Source organism: Hemitrygon akajei, chromosome 25 (genome assembly GCF_048418815.1).
Source record: "Hemitrygon akajei chromosome 25, sHemAka1.3, whole genome shotgun sequence".
NCBI lineage: Eukaryota > Metazoa > Chordata > Chondrichthyes > Myliobatiformes > Dasyatidae > Hemitrygon > Hemitrygon akajei.
In genome coordinates this window covers 29,080,272-29,099,315 of record NC_133148.1, presented here as the reverse complement: position 1 = coordinate 29,099,315, position 19,044 = coordinate 29,080,272, and the positions used below count along the sequence as shown (strand labels likewise).

Below are 19,044 nucleotides of genomic sequence, written 5' to 3'. Positions count from 1 at the left end.
ACCTGTTTTTTCTATCCCATTCGTCACTCCCCATACCCCCCAAAAATATAATTAGCCTTGCTTTTCAAATTTTCAGTTAAAGAGAATGCATATCTGGTCTTAATTTAACCTTTTAGCCCTGGTACTACTCAGCAAAACTTACTTGTAATCAAAGTAATAACACTTGAGTTGTGCCATATAGCGTTCAAACGATGGGATATCTTTCTTCAGGATACTCCATTGCGCTCCGATTTCCAAAACGTCCCCTTTAAAATAAAACACATTGAGAAGGCGTTTTAAATCCACAAATACCCAGTGGACATATTCGACTGGACCAGCCGTAGTGGCCAACAACTGGTCACAGGTTGAACATCCTGCAGCAGACAACTTGTTGCCAAACCCCTTCCACATCCACAACATGCACGTCAGCAGGTCAATGAAATAGCCTTTGGATGGACCATCTAATTAATATTGCCCTTCCCAGCACTACATAGATTGCCTGTTTTTTAAAAAATGAACTATTCTAAAAAAGACAAGATAAAAAGATAATGTGATAAATGGAATTAGAAAGGGCTGAAGGAAGGAATCTCGTAGGAGAGGACAGTGAACCATGGAAGAAAGGGAAGCAGGGGAACCAGAGGGAGGTGATGGGCAGCTAAGGAGAAGAAAGAGGGGAAGAAGGTAGCCAGAATGGGGAAATGAAAATAAAAAAGAGGAATGGGGAGAAATTACCAGAAGTTGGTGTCCTATTGAGGCTACCCAGACAAAATGAGGTGGCTGCTCTTCAAAGCAGAGTTTGGTCTCATTGTGACAGTAGGGGAGGCCACACACAGGCATGTCAGAATGGTAATGAGAAGTTGAATTGAAATGGGTAGCCACCAGATCCTGCCTTTTGCAGTGGACAGAGCGAAGGTGCATGACAAAGCAGTCCCCCAAACCATGCTGGGTCTCATCAACATAGGGGAAGCTGCAACAGGAGCACTGGATACAATAGATGACCTTGAAAGATTCACAGGTGAAACGTCACCTCACCTGGAAGGACTGTTTGGGACCTCGAACTATGCTGAGGGAGGAAGTATAGGGGCAGGTGTGGCACTTGTCAGTTTAGTAGAAATAAGTACCAGGGAGATCAGTAAGGAGGGATGAGTGGACAACAGTCACGAAGAGGCGGGAGGAGAGAAAGAGAGACATGCTTAATGGTAGGATCCTGGTGGAGACGGCAGAAGTTATGGAAACTAATGTGTTGGATACAGAGGGTTGTGAGGTGGTCGGTAAGGGCAAGGGATTGATGGTGGACGATGGGGTGGGGGCAGATATGCGGGAATTGGAGGAGATGCAGGTGATGATGGTGTAAAGAAAATTCTGCTGTTTGAAAAAGACAGAACATCTCTGATGTTCCAGAATGGAAAACACCATCCTGAGAACAGATACGGCTTTGAGAGAAGGGAAAGGCATTTTTACAAATGACAGGGTGGAAGGAGGTACAGTCAGGATAACTGAGAATCAATAGGTTTGGAAAAGATGTCAGTGGATCGTCTACCTTCAGAGATGGAAGCAGATATATTAAGGGGAGAGAAGTGTCAGAGATAGACAAAGGAAATTTGAGGGCAGGGTGGAAGATAGAAACAAAGTGGATGAAATTGATGAGCTCAGCATGTGTGCAGGAAGCAGTTGTTAATGTAGTGGAGGAAAGTTTGGTGAGCATTATCAACATGGGCTTAGGACATGGACAGCTCCATGTGGGTGATGAAAATCTGACACAAAGTGGCCTCATTTGATCATAAGCATCAAGGCCTCTGTGGCCGCTTTACAAAGCACTAAGGGAATTTTAAAAATCTGAAGAAAATCCAAAGAATATCCACCTCATTATCTGGAACATTATAGTTCAACATTAATTTTATTTATTTATTGAAATACAGTGTGGAATGAGTCCTTCCGGCCCACTGAATCACGTCTTCCAGCAAACTCTGATTTAACCCTAGTCTAATCACGGGACAATTTACAATGACCAATTAACCTACCAACTGGTACGTCTTTGGACTGTGGGAGGAAACTCAGTCACGGGGAGAATGAACAAACTCCTCACGGGCAGCGGTGGGAATTGAACTCTGGTGGCTGGTACAGTAAGGCGCTATGCCACCCAAAAATGAAAATGTAATTGATGAGGGTCCAGTATGGGAGACGACAGATAAATACAAACTCTGCTGATGATACTCACGGGCAAGAATGAGCTGCCTCTTGGTCAGTTTGGTGCCAGATGTGGGCAGAAAGTTCAGTTCCAGTAGAGCCACCTGAAACAGGAGCACACACATCGGCACTTAATAGGCTGCAGGGAGAACCAAGAATGATCTCAGTGTTCTGTGACCTTGCCAAAGTAGGCGTCATTTCAAAGCCGAGAGGTACAACGACACTCAAGTGTAGACAGAAAACGAGGAGGCAGCCAGCTGCAGACATCAGGATACAGACCGGCAAGGTAAATCAATACGTCATGCAAAATTGCGAAGTGTTTGTTAGGTACAAGAGCCTCACAACTCGTACCACTAAGTTCAAGAACAGCTACTACCTCTCAACCAACAGGCTCTTGAATAAAATGGGATAACCACACTCACTTGCCAATCATTGGGATGTTTCCCAAAACCAATGATCTCACTTTAAGGGCTCTTTGTCTCATGTTTTCATTATTTATTCATATTTGCATTTGCACAGTTTGTCTTCCACACTCTGGTTGATCTTTCACTGTAGTTGCTATTCTATGCACTTATTGAGTATACCTGCAGGAAAATGAATCTCAGGGTTGTACATGGTGACATATATACTTTGATAATAAAAATTACTTTGAACTTTGCTCATAAAATTAAGGGACATTAAACTACCAGTACAATTTTAAAGTAATCCAGAAATCAGAGATCTGAACACTTATGTAATCTGAATAAAATTAACATAACTATTGTAAAGAGGATGTGGGATGTTTGTTTTGCGATCAGTTTAAAAAACATTAGGTTTCTATTGAAATTTTTACTGAATTGGATAAAATAAAGTATTTCCTTCTGTAAAGAACTACCGGGTTTACTTCCACTGTTGTTTCAGAAGTTAGGCAACTGTGATAAGAAGATTTCTGTTCACAGCAGTGATTTGATCTCACAACAAAGGGTCAAGTGCCAGAGCCTAGATAAACAGCACGAGAACCAAAAAGTAGACATCACAAGATGTGGCACTGTCACAGTGGCCACTCCAGCTCCAGTCAATGGTGAAATTTCCTGCCCTGTTTGTCTTTTCTACAACCAAAAAACACTGCTGATCATAAAGAACACCAAAATCTGCAAGTCTGCCTTGCTAACGGGTGGAATAACAAATTTATGGATTAACTCGTGCAGTGGCCATTGGAAGCAGTGCACAAGAACACAGAAGCAAGCCAGTGTTCAAAGGCCTTCTAGCTGGATGGCCGAGTCTGGTGTGCTGTCCTAGACGACTGCAGCAGTCCCTCATCTCCCGCTGGTTCAGACACAGACGCAGGTAATCCAGCTCATTTTCTGGAGATCGGCTGTCAGTGAGTAGAATCGTCAGGAGTGTGGGACTGCAGGGACCTGCTTTAAGTCTCGCTCGAACACTGGCACGCTTTTGGGCAGACAGAAACGCTGTGACCTCTCGCGCGACCCATGGAGGCGGTTTGTGTGTCTACACCCATAATAACTGGTATGTGAACACCTCGGTATTAATGGTGCACTGCTCGCCACAGAAGGAGCTTTTACTGAAGTGCAGGCCTTTCTACTTACTGAGGAAGTTCACTGCCAATGTGATTATTGCAGTTTATGTCCCCCTATACTAGTGCAGGGAAGCATCAAGCTCTTTGGTGCCATCTGCGACCTTGTAACTCACCCGATGGTGTATCCATAGTTGCTGGTGACTTCAATCAGCCTGGCAAGTTCTACCAGCATGTCAACTTTGTAACCACAGGAGAGAATATACTAGACCTGGTTTATACCAATGTTCATGGAGTTTACTGCCACGATGAGGCCACAATCAGGTTGGAGGATAACACCATGTATTCTGTCTGGATAGCCTCCAACCTAATGACATGAACATTAATTTCTCAAACTTCCAGAAATTGCCCCCTTTTCCCATTGTTTCCCTCCCTCACCTGCTTACCTCCTTATTTGCCTCTGGTGCTCCTCTCCATTCCCTTTCTACAATGGTCTTCTGTCCTCTCCTATCAGATTCCCCTATCTCCAGCACTTTATCTCTTTCACCAATTGACTTCCCAGCTCTTTACTTCACCCCTCCCCAGTTTCACCTATAACATACTACCTTGTACTTCCTCCTCCTCCTCATCTCATCTTACTCTGACTTTTCAATCCTGATGAAGGGTCTCAACCCGAAACATCGACTGTTTACTCTTTTTCATAGATGCTGCCTGGTCTGCTGAGTTCCTCCAGCATTTTGTGTGCGTGTTGACAGGCAGATCAGGGCCTGGCCAGAAGGTGCCACCTCAGCACTGCAGGATTGCTACACAAGCACAGAACGGAGCATATTCAGGGAGGCAGTCATCACATCAACGTTGATGAATATGAGGAGTCGGTGACTGGCTATGTAGGAAAGTGTATTGAGGATGGTAAACACAACTCTGCCAGGGCAAACCAGAAAACGTGACTAACAGCAGAGGTTTGTGTGCTGCCTTCAGATCGGGGGACAGCAGGACTGTTACAGTCAGCAAAAGCCATGCTCTCCCATGCCATCAGGAAGGCAGAGGGAGAGTACTCACAGAAATTCAGACACTTTTGTGACATCAGGGACCTTTTAGCACATGTGGCAAGGTTTATAAACCATGACTAATTACATGTCCACCCTGGGCGCCATCGACAGTGATACCTCCCTTCCTGAGGCAAAATGCTTTCTATGCACCATTTGACACGTTGAATTGTGACATCTAGGGAAGCCCCCTCACCCCCGAGGATCAGGCACCCTGTTAGGCCACAGCTGAGCTGAGGAGGATAATAGCAAGGCAACACCCACGCAAAGCTGCAGGGCCAGAAAACACACCTGGTCAGGTGCTGAGTGGCTGTGTGGCCAAACTAAGAGAGGTCTTAACAGACATCTTTAATATCTCATTGAAACAGTCCACAGGCTCCAAAGCAGCCCAAGAAAACGATGGTAATTGGTGTAAATAATTACTGCCCAGTAGCACTGACCTCAACAGTCTCAAAGTGCTTTCAGCAGCTGGTAATAGATCATATAAAATCCCACCTTCCAGCTGCAGTGGACCCTTTCCAGTTCTCCCACTGTTAATACCATAGCGTTGGTCCTCCACTCCGTCCTGTCCCACCTAGAAACTGGCGTATCATATGCCAGCTCTGATTTCAGCTTGGCACTTCACACGACCGTCACTCGAAGTCTGGTTGGTAACCTGTCCTTGGTGGGACTTGTCTCTCTAACCGGATGTTGGACTTCCTGATGGAAAGACCAGTCAGTTTGAGTTGGCAGTAACACCTCCAGCTCCATCACGCTGCCCACTGGCTGCCCCCAGTTGTGTACTGAGCCCACTGTTCACGCTGCTGACTCACGGCTGCACTGGCAGATCCAGCTCAAACTGTATCAACAAGTTTGCTGACGATGCCACAGTGGTTGGCCTTGTCAGCAACAAAGATGAGTTGGCATACAGAGAGGAGGCTGAGAGGCTTCTCAAATGGTGGGATAACAACAGCCTTCGTCTCAATGTGGACAAGACAAGAGATGACTGTGGACTTCAGGAAGGGACAGGTTGACCACTCTATTGCACATCAATGGCTCTGGTGTCAAGAGAGTGAAGAGCACAAAGTTCCTGGGTGTGCATATAACCCACATCTCCTCACTAGACAAGAAGGGACAACAGCATTTACACTTTGAGAAGATTGAGGCTTTTCAAGGTCCCTACCCCAATTTCGAACAACTTTCTACAGGATCACCATCAAGTGTCCAGTCTGGCTGGATCATTGAGTGGTACAGAAGCTGCAAGACATAGGACAGCAAGACCCCACAGGGGACAGTAAAAACCCGAGGATCACTAGGGTCATTAGTGACACTCACCAGGAGTGCTGTAGACAAGGGGACTGACGCATTGTTGACAATCCCTACCACCCATCCCGTAATTTCTTTAACCCACTACCATCAGGAAGGAAGTACAGGCAGTCCCCGGGTTACATACGAGTTCCGTTCCTGAGACCGTCTTTAAGTCGGATTTGTACGCAAGTCGGAACAAGTACATCCTGTATTATTTAGCGTCAGTTAAACGTTTGTCTTAGTATATAGTATATATTTTACCTTTCTATGCATATAAAACACTTAAGAAACGTAAGTATTCCAATAATTAAACCACTGCGTTGCTTAGTAATAATTGTAGCTTCCATCGGGGCAGGGTCTTTCACATGCTCCATTACTCTCACTTTATCCGTTATCCTTTAAAATTGTTCTGATCGTTGACCGACTGTAGCCTAACGCTTTTCCAATCACCGATTGCATTTCACTTCTTTCCAAACGCTTTATTATTTCCACTTTATTTTCAATTGTGATCGCTTCCAGTCAATGGAACAGAAACACTGCGGGTGGCGGGTCCCGAGCTCCGCCGGCTCCCGAGGTCCGCTGGGTCCTAAGGACCACTGCTCTGAGACAGGCTAAATGGGACAAGTGGGGGCTGTGCTGGGTTTGGGTATTTGATCCTCCACAATATTCTGTGTGGGAATTTAAACTGGAGGTGCAGTGTTTTTTTTTACGAGGTCGAGTTGCGAGCTCGACATCAACCCGGCACAGATGGTATGGGAGTCACTGGATCGACATCGACCCAGCACGGGAGCGGTCTGTCACTGGATCGAACTCGGAAACTTCCATTCTCGAGCCCAGTGCTGATCTCACTGCACCACCAGCCGACCGGAATGGGGGGCGGGGTCAGTGTGAATCTTACTAAGAAAAATTTAAGCCAAATACAAAGTTAAATGCTCACAGTGTCAACGGCAACGACTTAAAATGGCGGACAGCATCGCGATCTGACTTAAAATGGCGGACGGTGTTCTCCTTCCTCGGTTCGTAAGTATGAGATGTCTGTAAGTCAGACGCTCATAACTCGGTGACTACCTGTACAGAAGCATCAGGACTGGGACTGCCAGACTGGGTAACAGCTTCTTCCCTCAGGCTGTGAGACTAATGAATAGCTTGCCACCACTGAGGTCTCATCACTAGGACAGCGAGCCATTTACCGTTTACCTGAGCTGTGTACTACTTTAGGTTTATGAGCTGTGTGTGGTGCACCATGATCCAGAGAACCATTGCTTCATTTGGTTGTACACATGTACAGTCAGATGACAATAAACCAGAACTCTGTGTAAATCTTAATGTGTGACTTCACCAACATCCTTTATCACTGTAACAAAAACTCTTTTCTTCTTCACTATTTCTTTTACAAGAAAGGCCATTTTGCTGTTTGCTTTCCTAACCAGTAACATCTGCTCAATAACTTTTTGCAGCCCATGCCCGAGAAACTCAAACGTTGATGTACTTTGCCCAACTATAATCCTTATTTAGATAATGGTCTACTTTTAAATTCCTCTTATCAAAGTAGACAACATCATGTTCTCCCACATTAAATAACATCTGCCAAGTTTTCTCCCACTTTCCCAGCCTATCTATAATTCTGTTGCCGAGTCCAAATGTTCTCATTGCAACAAGCCCTCCCACTTTTGTTATATTGGCAAGCTTTGATACTTTATGCTCTATCCCCTTCTCCAGGTACAAATAACCGAGGGCCAAAACCTTGGGGCACTCAGCCACTTAGACCAGGAGCAGAATTAGGCCATCTGGCCCATTGAATCTGTTCCAACATTCAATCATAGCTGATCCTCTTTTTATCTCCTCCTCAACCCCAGTTCCCAGCCTTCTCCCCATAACCTTTGATGCCATGTCCAATCAATCTCCGCCTTAAATACACCCAATGACCTGGCCTCCACAGCTGCACATGGCAACAAATTCCAAAAATTCACCACCCTTTGCGAACTAAATTTCTCCACATCTCTATTTTGAAAGGCTGCCCCTCTATCCTGAGGCCGTTGACTCTTGTCCCACCATGGGAAACATCCTTTCCACATCTACTGTCTAGGCCTTTCAACATTTGAAAGGTTTCAATGAGATTCCCCCCCCCCCCCATCCTTCTGAAATCCAGCAAGTACAGACCCAGAGCCAACAAACGATCCTTGTATGATAACCCTTTCATTCCTGGAATCATCCTTGTGAACTTCCTCTGGACCCTCTCCAATCCATCACATCTTTTCTAAGATGTTCACAATACTCAAGGTGAGGTCTCACCAGCGCCTTATAAAGCCTCAGCATCACATCCTTGCTCTTGTATTCTAGACCTCTTGAAATGAATGCTAACATGGCATCGACTCAACCTGCAAGTTAACCTTCAGGGTGTTCTGCACAAGGACTCCCAAGTTCCTCTGCATCTCAGATTTCCGGATTTTCTCCGTTTAGAAAATTCTCCAAACTTTTATTTCTACTACCAAGGTGCATGACCTTGCATTTTCCAACATTATATTTCACTTGCCACTTTCTTGCCCATTCTCCTAATCTGTCTAAGTCCTTCTGCATCCTACCTCTCTTCAACACTATCTGCCCCTCCACCAATCTTCATATCTGCAAACTTGGCAACAAAGCCATCTATTCCATCATCTAAATCACTGATATACAGCATAAAAAGAACCCTGCGGAACACCACTAATCACTGGCAGCCAAGCAGAAAAGGATCCTTTTATTCCTACTCGCTGCTTCCTACCAATCAGCCAATGCTCTAACCACGTTAGTAACTTTCTTGTAATACCATAGGCTCTTAACTTGGTAAGCAGCCTCATATGGCTCCTTATCAAAGGCCTTCTGAAAGTCCAAATATACAACATCCACTGCATCCCCTTTATCTATCCTACTTGTAATCTCCTCAAAAAATTCCAACAGGTTCATCAGGCAGGATTTTCCCTGAAGGAAACCATGCTGATTTTGTACTATCTTGTCCTGTGTCACCAACCATTCCATCACCTCATCCTTAGTTGACTCTAACATCTTCCCAACCACTGAGGTCAGGCTAACTGATCTATAAATTCCTTTCTGCTGCTGTTCTCCTTTCTTAAAGAGTGGAGTGACATTTGCAATTTTCCAGTCCTCTGGCACCATACCAGAAGTCCAATGATTTTTGAAAGATTATTTCTAATGCCACTACAATCTCTAACGCTACTTCTTTCAGAACCTTAGGGTGCAGTTCATCTAGTCCAGGTGACTTATGTACCTTTAGGTCTTTCAGCTTCTTGAGCACCTTTTCTCTTGTAACAGTATCTGTACCCACTTCTCTTCCTTCACACACATCAAGTATATTGCTGGTGTCTTTCAGTGAAGACTGACACAAAATACTCATTTAGTTCCTCAACCATCTCCTTACCCCCCGTTATTATTTCTCCTGCCTCATTTTCTAATGGTCCTATATCCACTCTTATTTCTCTTACTTTTAACGTACTTGAAAAAACTTTTACTATCCACTTAGATATTATTTGTGAGCTTGCTTTCATATTTCATCCTTTCCCTTCTAATGAATTTTTAGTTGCTCTCTGTAGGTTTATAAAAACTTCCCAATCCTCTATCTTCCCACTAATTTTTGCTTTGTTGTATGCCCTGTCTTTTGCTTTTACGATTGCTTTGACTTCCCTTGTCAGCCACGGTTGTACTATTTTACAATTTGAGTATTTCTTCATTTTTGGAATACACATGTCCCACACCTTCCTCATTTTCCCCAGAAACGCCCACCATTGCTGCTCTGCTGACATCCCTGCCAGCAGCTCCTTCCAATTTACTTTAGCCAACTCCTCTCTCATACCACTGTAATTTTCCTTACTCCACTGAAATACAGCTACATCAGACCTTACTTTCTCCCCATCAAATTTCAAGCTGAGCACAATCATATTGTGATCACTGGTTCCTAAGTGTTCACTTATCCTAATTGCCTCTGGTTCATTACATAACACCAAATTGAGCATAGCTGATCCCCTAGTAGGCTCAACAACAAACTGCTCTAAAAAGCCATCTCTTAGGCATTCACAATCTCACTTTCTTGAGATCCATCACCAACCTGATTTTCCCAATCCCATGTTAAACTGACTACCATAACATTGCCCTTTTGACTCACCTTTTCTATTTCCTGTTGTAACCTGTGGTCCACCTCCCGGTCACTGTTGGGAGGCCTGTTTACTTGCTTCTCTCCAGCCTGAAAAAGGCCTGCTTATTCCAACACCGTCTTTTATTTTTGTTTCTCTCGCCTTGTGGTGCATCGGGCGACAACCTTGCTGCTCCTTTAGCGGTTTTTTACAAGGCCGAGTTGCTAGCTCTACTCAGCCCAGCACAGACGGAAAGCATGCAAGGAGCTGGACAGATTCCAACCTGGAATCACTCACCTCAAAGCCCAGTGCATACGCCACTACACCTCCAGATGCCTTACTGTCTTTTATGCAAGAACCAACTTTGTCTGTACTCACACGTTCCCAACACCATGTGTGCCTACCTTGTTCACCAGCCCTTATGTGGCACCTTATCAAAAGCCATCAAAATCAGAATCACTTTCATTATCAATGTCTTACAGGGTGTGAAATTTGTTGTTTAATTGCAGTCTAGTCTACGTGACCTCTCTTTGTAATGTAGGACCTCAAATCCAGGCAATGTCCTGGTACACCTTTTCTGCAAGCTCTCTAGTTTAGTAACATATTTCCTTCAACAGGGTGATCAAAACCATACAAAATACTCAAAGTGCAGCCTCACCAGTCTTGTACAACGAAAACATTATCCCCCAACTCCTGTACTCAAATCGCTGATTAGTAAAGGCCAGAGTGCCAAATGCCTTTATCCCTGTGACACCATTTTCACTACTACTCACTTGTAATCAGAGGTTCCTCATTTCAGTATCATAATCAGGTTTAGCATTACCAACCTACGTTGTGAAATTTGTCTTTGTAGCAGCAGTACAACAGGGAAAGAACTGAAATATATATAAATAATTTCAAATAGTTAAACTTTATAGTGCAAAAATAGAAATAGCAAAAGTAGTGAGGTAGTGCTAATGGGTTCAATATCTATTCAGATATCAGATACAGAAGGGAAGAAGCTGTTCCTGAATCGCTGAGTGTGTGCCTTCAGGCTTCTGTACCTCCTTCCTGATCGTAGCAATGAGAAGAGGGCATGTCCTGGGTGATGGGGGTCCATAATGATGTCCTGGATACCACAGAGGTTAGTATCTGTGATGGAGCTGACTCAGTTTACAACTCTCTGTAGCTTATTTCGATCCTGTGCAGTAGACACCTGTACCCAGAGAGCCGTGCCTGTCACGGCTCAGCGCTGCCCTCTACCTGGTTGGAGGTCACACCACATGCCAGTCAACATTTCTCCCCTCCCAACTAATCAATGCACCATTGGCCACCTTAATTGGATTAACCCGTCTATCACCAAGCCGTTGGACCCCGGTGAATCACCTGGGCTGGACCCTCCAGCCCCCTGACCTATAAAGGGTGCTACATGTGCTGGGCTCGCTCTCTTTTTGCCATCCTTGAGGGACCACCCTGCTTCACTCCAGGCTGAAGACTGCAGAACAGCGCTGGAGACACGTGGTGAGCCGTGCATTGAATAGGGTTGTGGGAGCGTTTATTGTTGTCCCTGTATCAGAGAGCTGTGCCTGCCCGTAGTCAAGGGGGGAAAGTATCGTAGTTACTTTTCCCTTGCTTGTATGTGTACCCGTACTCTGTCCTCACACCGTTTTCCCATGCTGACCCGACTTTTCCCACGCTCGTCTATTCTAAGTGCGTTGGTGCAAATATTGTAGCCGCTTGTGTTGTTCCCAAGCTCTTCTCCCCTTGTAAATAAACTCCTTCTTATTAAAACGGTGTCCAGAGCCCTTGCCTTTGAGACCCAAAGAATGTGTCTTATTTCCATCACAACAACGCCTCCCCCCCAATACCAGATGGTGATACAACCAATTAGAATGCTCTCCGTGGTACACCTGTAAAACTTGCGAGAGTCTTTTGTGACAAACTAAATCTCCTCAAACTCCTATTGGAATGTAGTTGCTGTCGTGCCTTCTTTGTAGGGGGTTCCATAACACTCATAGGGCCCTACCCCTCACTGCCTGTAAGGAGTTTGTAAGTTCTCCCCATGACCACGTGGTTTCCTCCGTGTGCTCCAGTTTCCTCCCATAGTCCATAAATGTGCAGGTTGTACCCTTGTTTGAACTACCAAAATACCCCAAATTTTAATTATTTATACTAATGTGAATGCTTTTGAGGTTGGCAACAAGACTAATGAAGTTAGGTTGGTAGGTGTTGTCTAAAAGAATCTTAGTAAAGCTACAGATAAGCTTTATTTAACACATGTAAATCAAAACATAGTGAAGTTATCTTTGCATCAATGACCAACACAATCCAAGGTGCCACGGTAGTGTAGCAGCTAGCACGGCACTATTACAGCTCGGGGTGTCAGAGTTCAATTCTGACACCACTTGTATGTCCTCCCCATAGAATGGATGAGTTTCCTCCAGATGCTCCGGTTTCCTCCCACAGTCCAAAGACGTACCGGTTAGGTTAATTGTACCGTGATTGGGCTATCGCTATAAATTGGGGGATTGCTGGGTGGCGCCAGAAGAGCCTGCTCTACGTTGTGGCTCGATAAGTAAATGTGCCAGGGGCAGCCTGCAAGTTTAGCCATTCTTCTGTCTCCAACAGAGCATGCCTACACAATTTACTAACCTGGAACATGAGAGGAAACCAGAACACCCAGAGGAAACCACGTGAACACTGTAATTGAACCCGGGTCACCAGTGCTGTGAAGTGTAACACTAGCCGCTATAAACCAAGTAAGGCATCTGATAAGACTTCACATGGTACACTGATTCAGAAGGCTGACACACAGGATCGAGGGAAAACTGGCTAAATGGATCTAAGATCAGCTTGGCAATAGGAAGCAAATGATTTTGACAAAAGGATGTTTTTCCTGATTGGTAATCTGTGGCCCCTGGGTGGCGGGGTGCAGATAGATCTCTACCAAAGGGAGGTATAAAGTGCTCTTCCCTCTGTTAGCCTGATCCCCTTTGGGCAAGGTGTAGTATTTGCTTAGCCCCACCCCACCTCAATCAGGGTCACATGAAGCCATGGGGGCAGGTGGTGGATGTGCACAAGCTGGTGCATATCACAAGTTCTGGTTATGCAACCACTGATGCCAGGTGACCTCTAATCTCTTGATAATGGCTGGGGTCACCCGTCTTATAAAGACATTGCTCAGAAGAAGGCAACTGCAAATCACTCCTGTAGAAAAATCTGCCAAGGGCAGACGTCATGTCATGTGATGCGGCACATAAAGATGTACCACAGGTTTGCGCTGGAACACTTGCTGTTAGTATACTTATAAAACTTTGATGAGAACACAGGAGGTACAATTAGTCAGCTTGCAGATCACAAAGTTGTTGGTGTTGTGATGGCGAGGACGGTTATCTAAGCAGATGGAAAGTTGGCAGAGCAATGGCAGATGGAATTTTATCTGACAAGTATGATGTGATGTATTCCGGAAAGTCAAACAGGGACAGGATATACACAGCAATGGGACACCGATGAACAGAGGAATCTTAAGGTTCAAGTCTACAGTTCCCCAAAAGTGGCAAGTAGGGTGGGTTTTGCTATTTGCAAAATGTGGTTTTTTTTAAACACATGGGTGAGGTGTTTGATGTTCCTGTTACCATTTGCTTGATTTGTGTTTTTCGTGTGTGTGGGGGGGGATTTGATCTTTTACTTTGAACTATGGTGTTTCTTTGTTTTGTGGTTGTCATTGGGAAGACAATGGGTTGTATACTGCATACGTTCTTCAAGAATGGATGTACTTTGAATCCTTTTGAAGATAGGTCAGGGCACAGAATATAAAAGTTGATATGTTATAATGCAACTTTACAAAAACACTGGTTAAATGGTATTATGTGAAGTCTGGTTGCCACACTGTAGGAAGGATATGGTTGCACTGGAGAGATTCCAGAGGAGATTTACCTGGATGCTCCATGATTACAGGACTTTAGTTATGGGGCTCAGGTTATATTCCCTACAGTTGAGGCTGAAAGATGACTCTAAGAAACAGAGCTAATGTAGCCAATCAGAATCTTTTCCCTCAGAGTGGGGGTATCAAAACCAAGAGCGCTTACAGGTAGTTTAAGGCAAGAGATGTATTAAAGGAGTTTTTAGAAGAATGTATATTTTCCCCCCATGTAGAAAGCGATTTTATTTATTGAGATACAGTGTAGAATAGGCCCTTCTGGCTCTCGGACTTGTGCTGCCCAACAATCCCCGAATTAATCCTAGCCTAATCAGGGGGCAATTTACAATGACCCCAAATTAACCTACTTACTGATCTTTGGACTGTGGGAGGAAACTGGAGCACCTGGTGGAAAACCACACGGTCACGGGGTGAACGTACAAACTCCTTATAGGCAGCTCCAGGAATCCAGTATTGGCATCACAAACTTGCCGTTAGAGGTGGTGTTGGAAACAGATGCAATCATTAAAATTACAAGGCACTGAAGGATATGGTCCCAATACAGGCAAATTGGATTTGTAAATCACCAACACAAGAAAGGTCGCAGTTGCTGGAAATCCAAAGCAACACAAAATGCTGGAGGAACTCGGCAGGTCAAGTAGCATCTATGGAAAAGAGTAAACAGTCGCCATTTTGGGCCGAGACCCTTCTTCAGTATTCTATGGGATTTGTGTCGGGGGCAAAAAGGGTGGCATAGATGTGGTTCCAAAAGGGCCAACTTCTGTACTGTACGAGCCCATTGCTTAGATAATACCCCCTCCCTTGCCATACTGCTTATTACAAGTCCTTTGATTGTACTTGAATCTACCTACATCAAATCTTCAAGATGTGCACAGTATTCTCCAATGTGAAAAGTGATGGTGCCCAACCCAGAGTGTTTCCAGTCTCCTCTTGGCTAAGGGACAATGAACAGAGGAAGGCAGATATTTGGTGTCACACTCACAGAAAAGTACTGAAGGTGGGCTGGAACCTTGATCCACCCTGTATGACTGAATCTAAGCTCAGAAGAGTACTAAAGTTAGATGCTTTCCAAAGTTCAAAGAAAAATTATCAGACCATGCTGAGATTCTTTTTCTGCGGTCATACTTAGCAAATCTATAGAACAGTAACTAAGTAGGCCTCCATTAGTCTCGATAGACCATTGATATGTGCCTTGGAAAGTTTCCAGGGCGCAAGCCTGGGCAAGGTTTTTTTTAATGGAAGACCGGCAGTTGCCCAAGCTGCAAGTCTCCCCTCTCCACACCACCGACGTTGTACAAGTGAAGGGCATTAGGACCCATACAGCTTGGCACCGGTGTCATCGCAGAGCAATGTGTGGTTAAGTGCCTTGCTCAAGGACACACACACACAGCCTCAAGCCAAGGCTCGAACTAGTGACCTTCAGATCACTAGACCAACGCCTTAACCACTTGGCCACGCAGTAACTGTAAACAGAATCATTGGACAACAAACTGTGCAAATGCAGATGTAAATAAATAGCAATAAGTAACGAGCAAAAAATGACAAGATAAAAGAGCCCTTAAATTCTTCCCCTTTTGTTCAAAAGCCTGATGGTTGATGGGTAGTAGCTGTTCTTGAACCTGGTGGTGAGAGTCCGAAGGCACTTGTACCTCCTACCCGACGGCAGCAGTGAGACAAGAACATGGCCCGGGCGGTGAAGATCTTTGATGATGGAGTCCATCGTTTCAGTCAGAGCTGCCACCTGAGTCGTCCGTGTTCAAGAAGCGATGCCTCAGAAAGGTGGCATCCATCATTAAGGATCCCCATCACCCAGGTCATGCCCTTTTCTCACTGTTACCATCAGGAAGGAGGTATGGAAGCCTGAAGACACACACACACACACAACAACAATTCAGGAACAGCTTCTTCCCCCTCGGCCATCTGATTTCTAAACGGACACTGAACCCATGAGCACGACCTCACTACTTTTTTCTTTAAATTTCTGTTTTTTTTAACTACTTATTTTAACTATTTAATGTACACGTATAATTACTGTAATTCAGCCTTTTCCCTATATTCATCATGTATTGCATTGTACTGCTGCCACAAAGTTAACAAATTTCACAACATAATGCGGGTGATACTAAACTTGATTCTAAGGTTTGATTCAGTCATACTGGGTGGCAAAAGGCTCTTCAAGCCCAACTGGCTCATGCCAGCTTAGCTTCCTGACTTTCCTCTCCACGTACCTGTTCAAGTGGCCTTTAACTGTAAAGGATGTTTAGACCAGCACGCAGATGAGTATGCAGCAATCCAATTGGGAATAGCCCGAGGTTAGGGAAGTTGCAAACCAGATGCAAAGCCATCTTCACAGAATCTACAGCTCACACAACCAACCCTCTCTATAAAAAACATCCTAAGGACGGGACAGACAAGGTGCATTAAATGGCCCACCTTCCTCAGACCCTCCTACCTACAAGGTACTTCTACAGGCACATGGGTAGAAAAGGTTTAGAAGCAGGGGTTCCCAACCTGGGGTCCCTCAGGTTCACAGCCTCGGCCTCTCCTTCCTACTGCCTCCCTGGCTTGGCCTTTCTCCTTTCCCCCATAGTATCAGTTAATACCCTTTTAAGGGCATCCTCTTAACTTTATTCCTCAGCGTATAGGAGACTGAGGGGGTGACCGTGTAGAGGTGTATAAAGCCACTTGAATGTGAGCGTGCACAATCCTTTCCCCTGCAATGACCAAATTTATCAACATATTTGTTTAAGCGTCTGAGAAGAGGTTCTTCAGCCCAACTTTTAAAAGGCATTTAGACAAGTACCCAGATAAATCTGGCCCAAGGGCCCACTCACACGCGGTATGACCGAATGTGCTCTCAATGAACCTCCTTCAACCACCTCGCCTGGCAACACATCCCACCCACCAACCACTCTCTGGGTGAAAAGCTTTGCCCCTCAGGCTCCCATTAAATCTCTCCCCTCTCACCTTAAATCTATGCCCTCTAGTTCCTGGTTCCCCAGATCAGGGGGAAAACACCAAATACCTCCCAACCATCAGGCTCTTAAGATAAAGGGGATAACCACACTCACTTGCCCCAGCATTTGAACGTTTCCCTCAACCGATGACCTCACTTTAAGAACTTTATCTCATTATGTCTTGTTCTCATTATTTATTGCTATTTATTTATACTTGCATTTGCACTGTTTATCATCTCCTGCACTCTCGATGCTCTTTTGGCAATCCCGTTGTAGTTACAATTCTATAGACTTGCCGAGTATGCAGGCAGAAAAATGACTCTCGGGGCTGTATATGGTGACATATATGCTCTTCAATAATAAAGTTTACTTTATACTTCCACTTGGGTTGAAACTCTTATGACCGTAGGACACTGTAACTCTATGACTGTGACTTCACCGGGTAACTGCTGACAATGAGTCACCAGTCAGAGTGGGCTACTGGACTAAATTTATTGCTTAACCATTTGTTAATATTTCTTCCTGTTTGAATTTGCAGTTTTTTTGTCTTTTGCACTCTGGTTGAATGCCCAAATTGGACAGTCCTTCATTGATTCTATTATGGTTATTATTCTATACATTTTTTAAAGAAAGCACACGAGAAAGTGGATCTCAGGGTTGTATGTCGGATCGCACGACCCTGCAGCGGATAGTGAGGTCAGCTGAGAAGATCACCGGGGTCTTCTTTCCTGCCATTACAGACATCTACACCACACGCTGCATGTGCAAAGCAAGCAGCATTATAAAGGACCCCACGCACCCCTCACACAAACTCTTATCCCTCCTGCCATCTGGCAAAAGGTACAGAAGCATTCACAACCAGACTGTGCAAGTTTCTTCCCCCAAGCCATCAGGCTCCTCAATACCCAGAGCCTAGACTGACATCTACATCATTATTATATTGTCATTTGTCCTCTACTGTGCCTATTGTCTTGCTTATTAATTATTGAACTGCCCTGCACTGTTTTGTGCATTTTATGTAGTCCTGTGCAGGTCTGTAGTCTAGTGCAGTTTTTATGTTGTTTCAGGTAGTCTAGTGTAGCCTCAGTCTAGTGTAGTTTTGTGTTGTTTCAGGTAGTCTAGTGTAGCCTTGTGCTGTCTCACATAGTCTAGTGTAGTTTCGTGTTGTTTCATGTAGCACCAGGGTCCTGGAGGAACGTTGTTTCGTTTTTACTGTGTACTGTACCAGCAGATTATGGTCAAAATGACAATAAACTTGACTTGATATGGTGACATATATGTGTACTGATGATAAAATTTACTTTGAACATTCTCCCTGGCTTTATACACCTCTATACGGTCACCCACTAAACGCTCCAAGGGATAAAGTTAAGGGGTAATAACCGGCGCTACGGCTGAAGGAGAAAGGCCCGGGGAGGCGGTAGCAAGGAGAGGTATGAGAGGGAGAGGCCGGGGCCGGGCGGCCCACTCCGTAATAACCCCACCCCGGCTCTCACCCACCTTCAGCTTGACCAGCAGCTCCTCGCACTTGCGCAAGTTGGGGTTCTTGCGCGCCCACTCGCTCCGCAGCTGCTCGTACATCCCGACCGCCTGCTCCAGCTGCACCGCCATCGTGACTCCGCACACTCGGCCGCCCTACGGCAATCACCCGGGCAACGGCGCCGGCTTTCGCGACACCACCGCGCCCTCACCGGACGTGACGCCAACAAAGCCGCCGCCATCATGGGAAGGGCGGCGGTGGCGGGGCTCGTCTCTTAAAAGGACCGCTCACCTCTCAGATCCCGAGAAGTTACAGATAGCCTGCTCCATTTAGCTGTCTGCTTCCTATTTTATTCCAAAGGGGCTGTAGGGAATTCAAAATGATTTAATTTATAGTTATACTAACTTTTCTTGCACAGTGAAAAGTTTGGACTTACTCAAAAGAGATCATTCACCCTAGTTTTCTCCCTTTGTAGACATATTACATTCTCAGAGGTAAAGTATTGTCGCTGCTGTAACAGCAAATGCACAACACACCGCAAAGACATAAAGA

The 19,044-nt window shown here is 45.0% G+C and overlaps 1 protein-coding gene across 1 annotated transcript in view; it reads right to left on the bottom strand.

Annotated features, from left to right (window-relative positions):
* Positions 1-18,669, bottom strand: part of psmd8 (proteasome 26S subunit, non-ATPase 8) — a 38,852-nt gene extending 20,183 nt beyond the window's left edge. Inside the window, exons 1-3 of the mRNA XM_073029263.1 lie at positions 18,513-18,669; positions 2,198-2,270; positions 143-245 (exon numbers count right to left, since the gene is read on the bottom strand). Coding sequence (XP_072885364.1) covers positions 143-245; positions 2,198-2,270; positions 18,513-18,623 — 287 coding nt within the window. The 5' untranslated portion in view covers positions 18,624-18,669. The remainder of the gene's footprint in view (positions 1-142; positions 246-2,197; positions 2,271-18,512) is intronic.
* Positions 18,670-19,044: the final 375 nt, after the last annotated feature.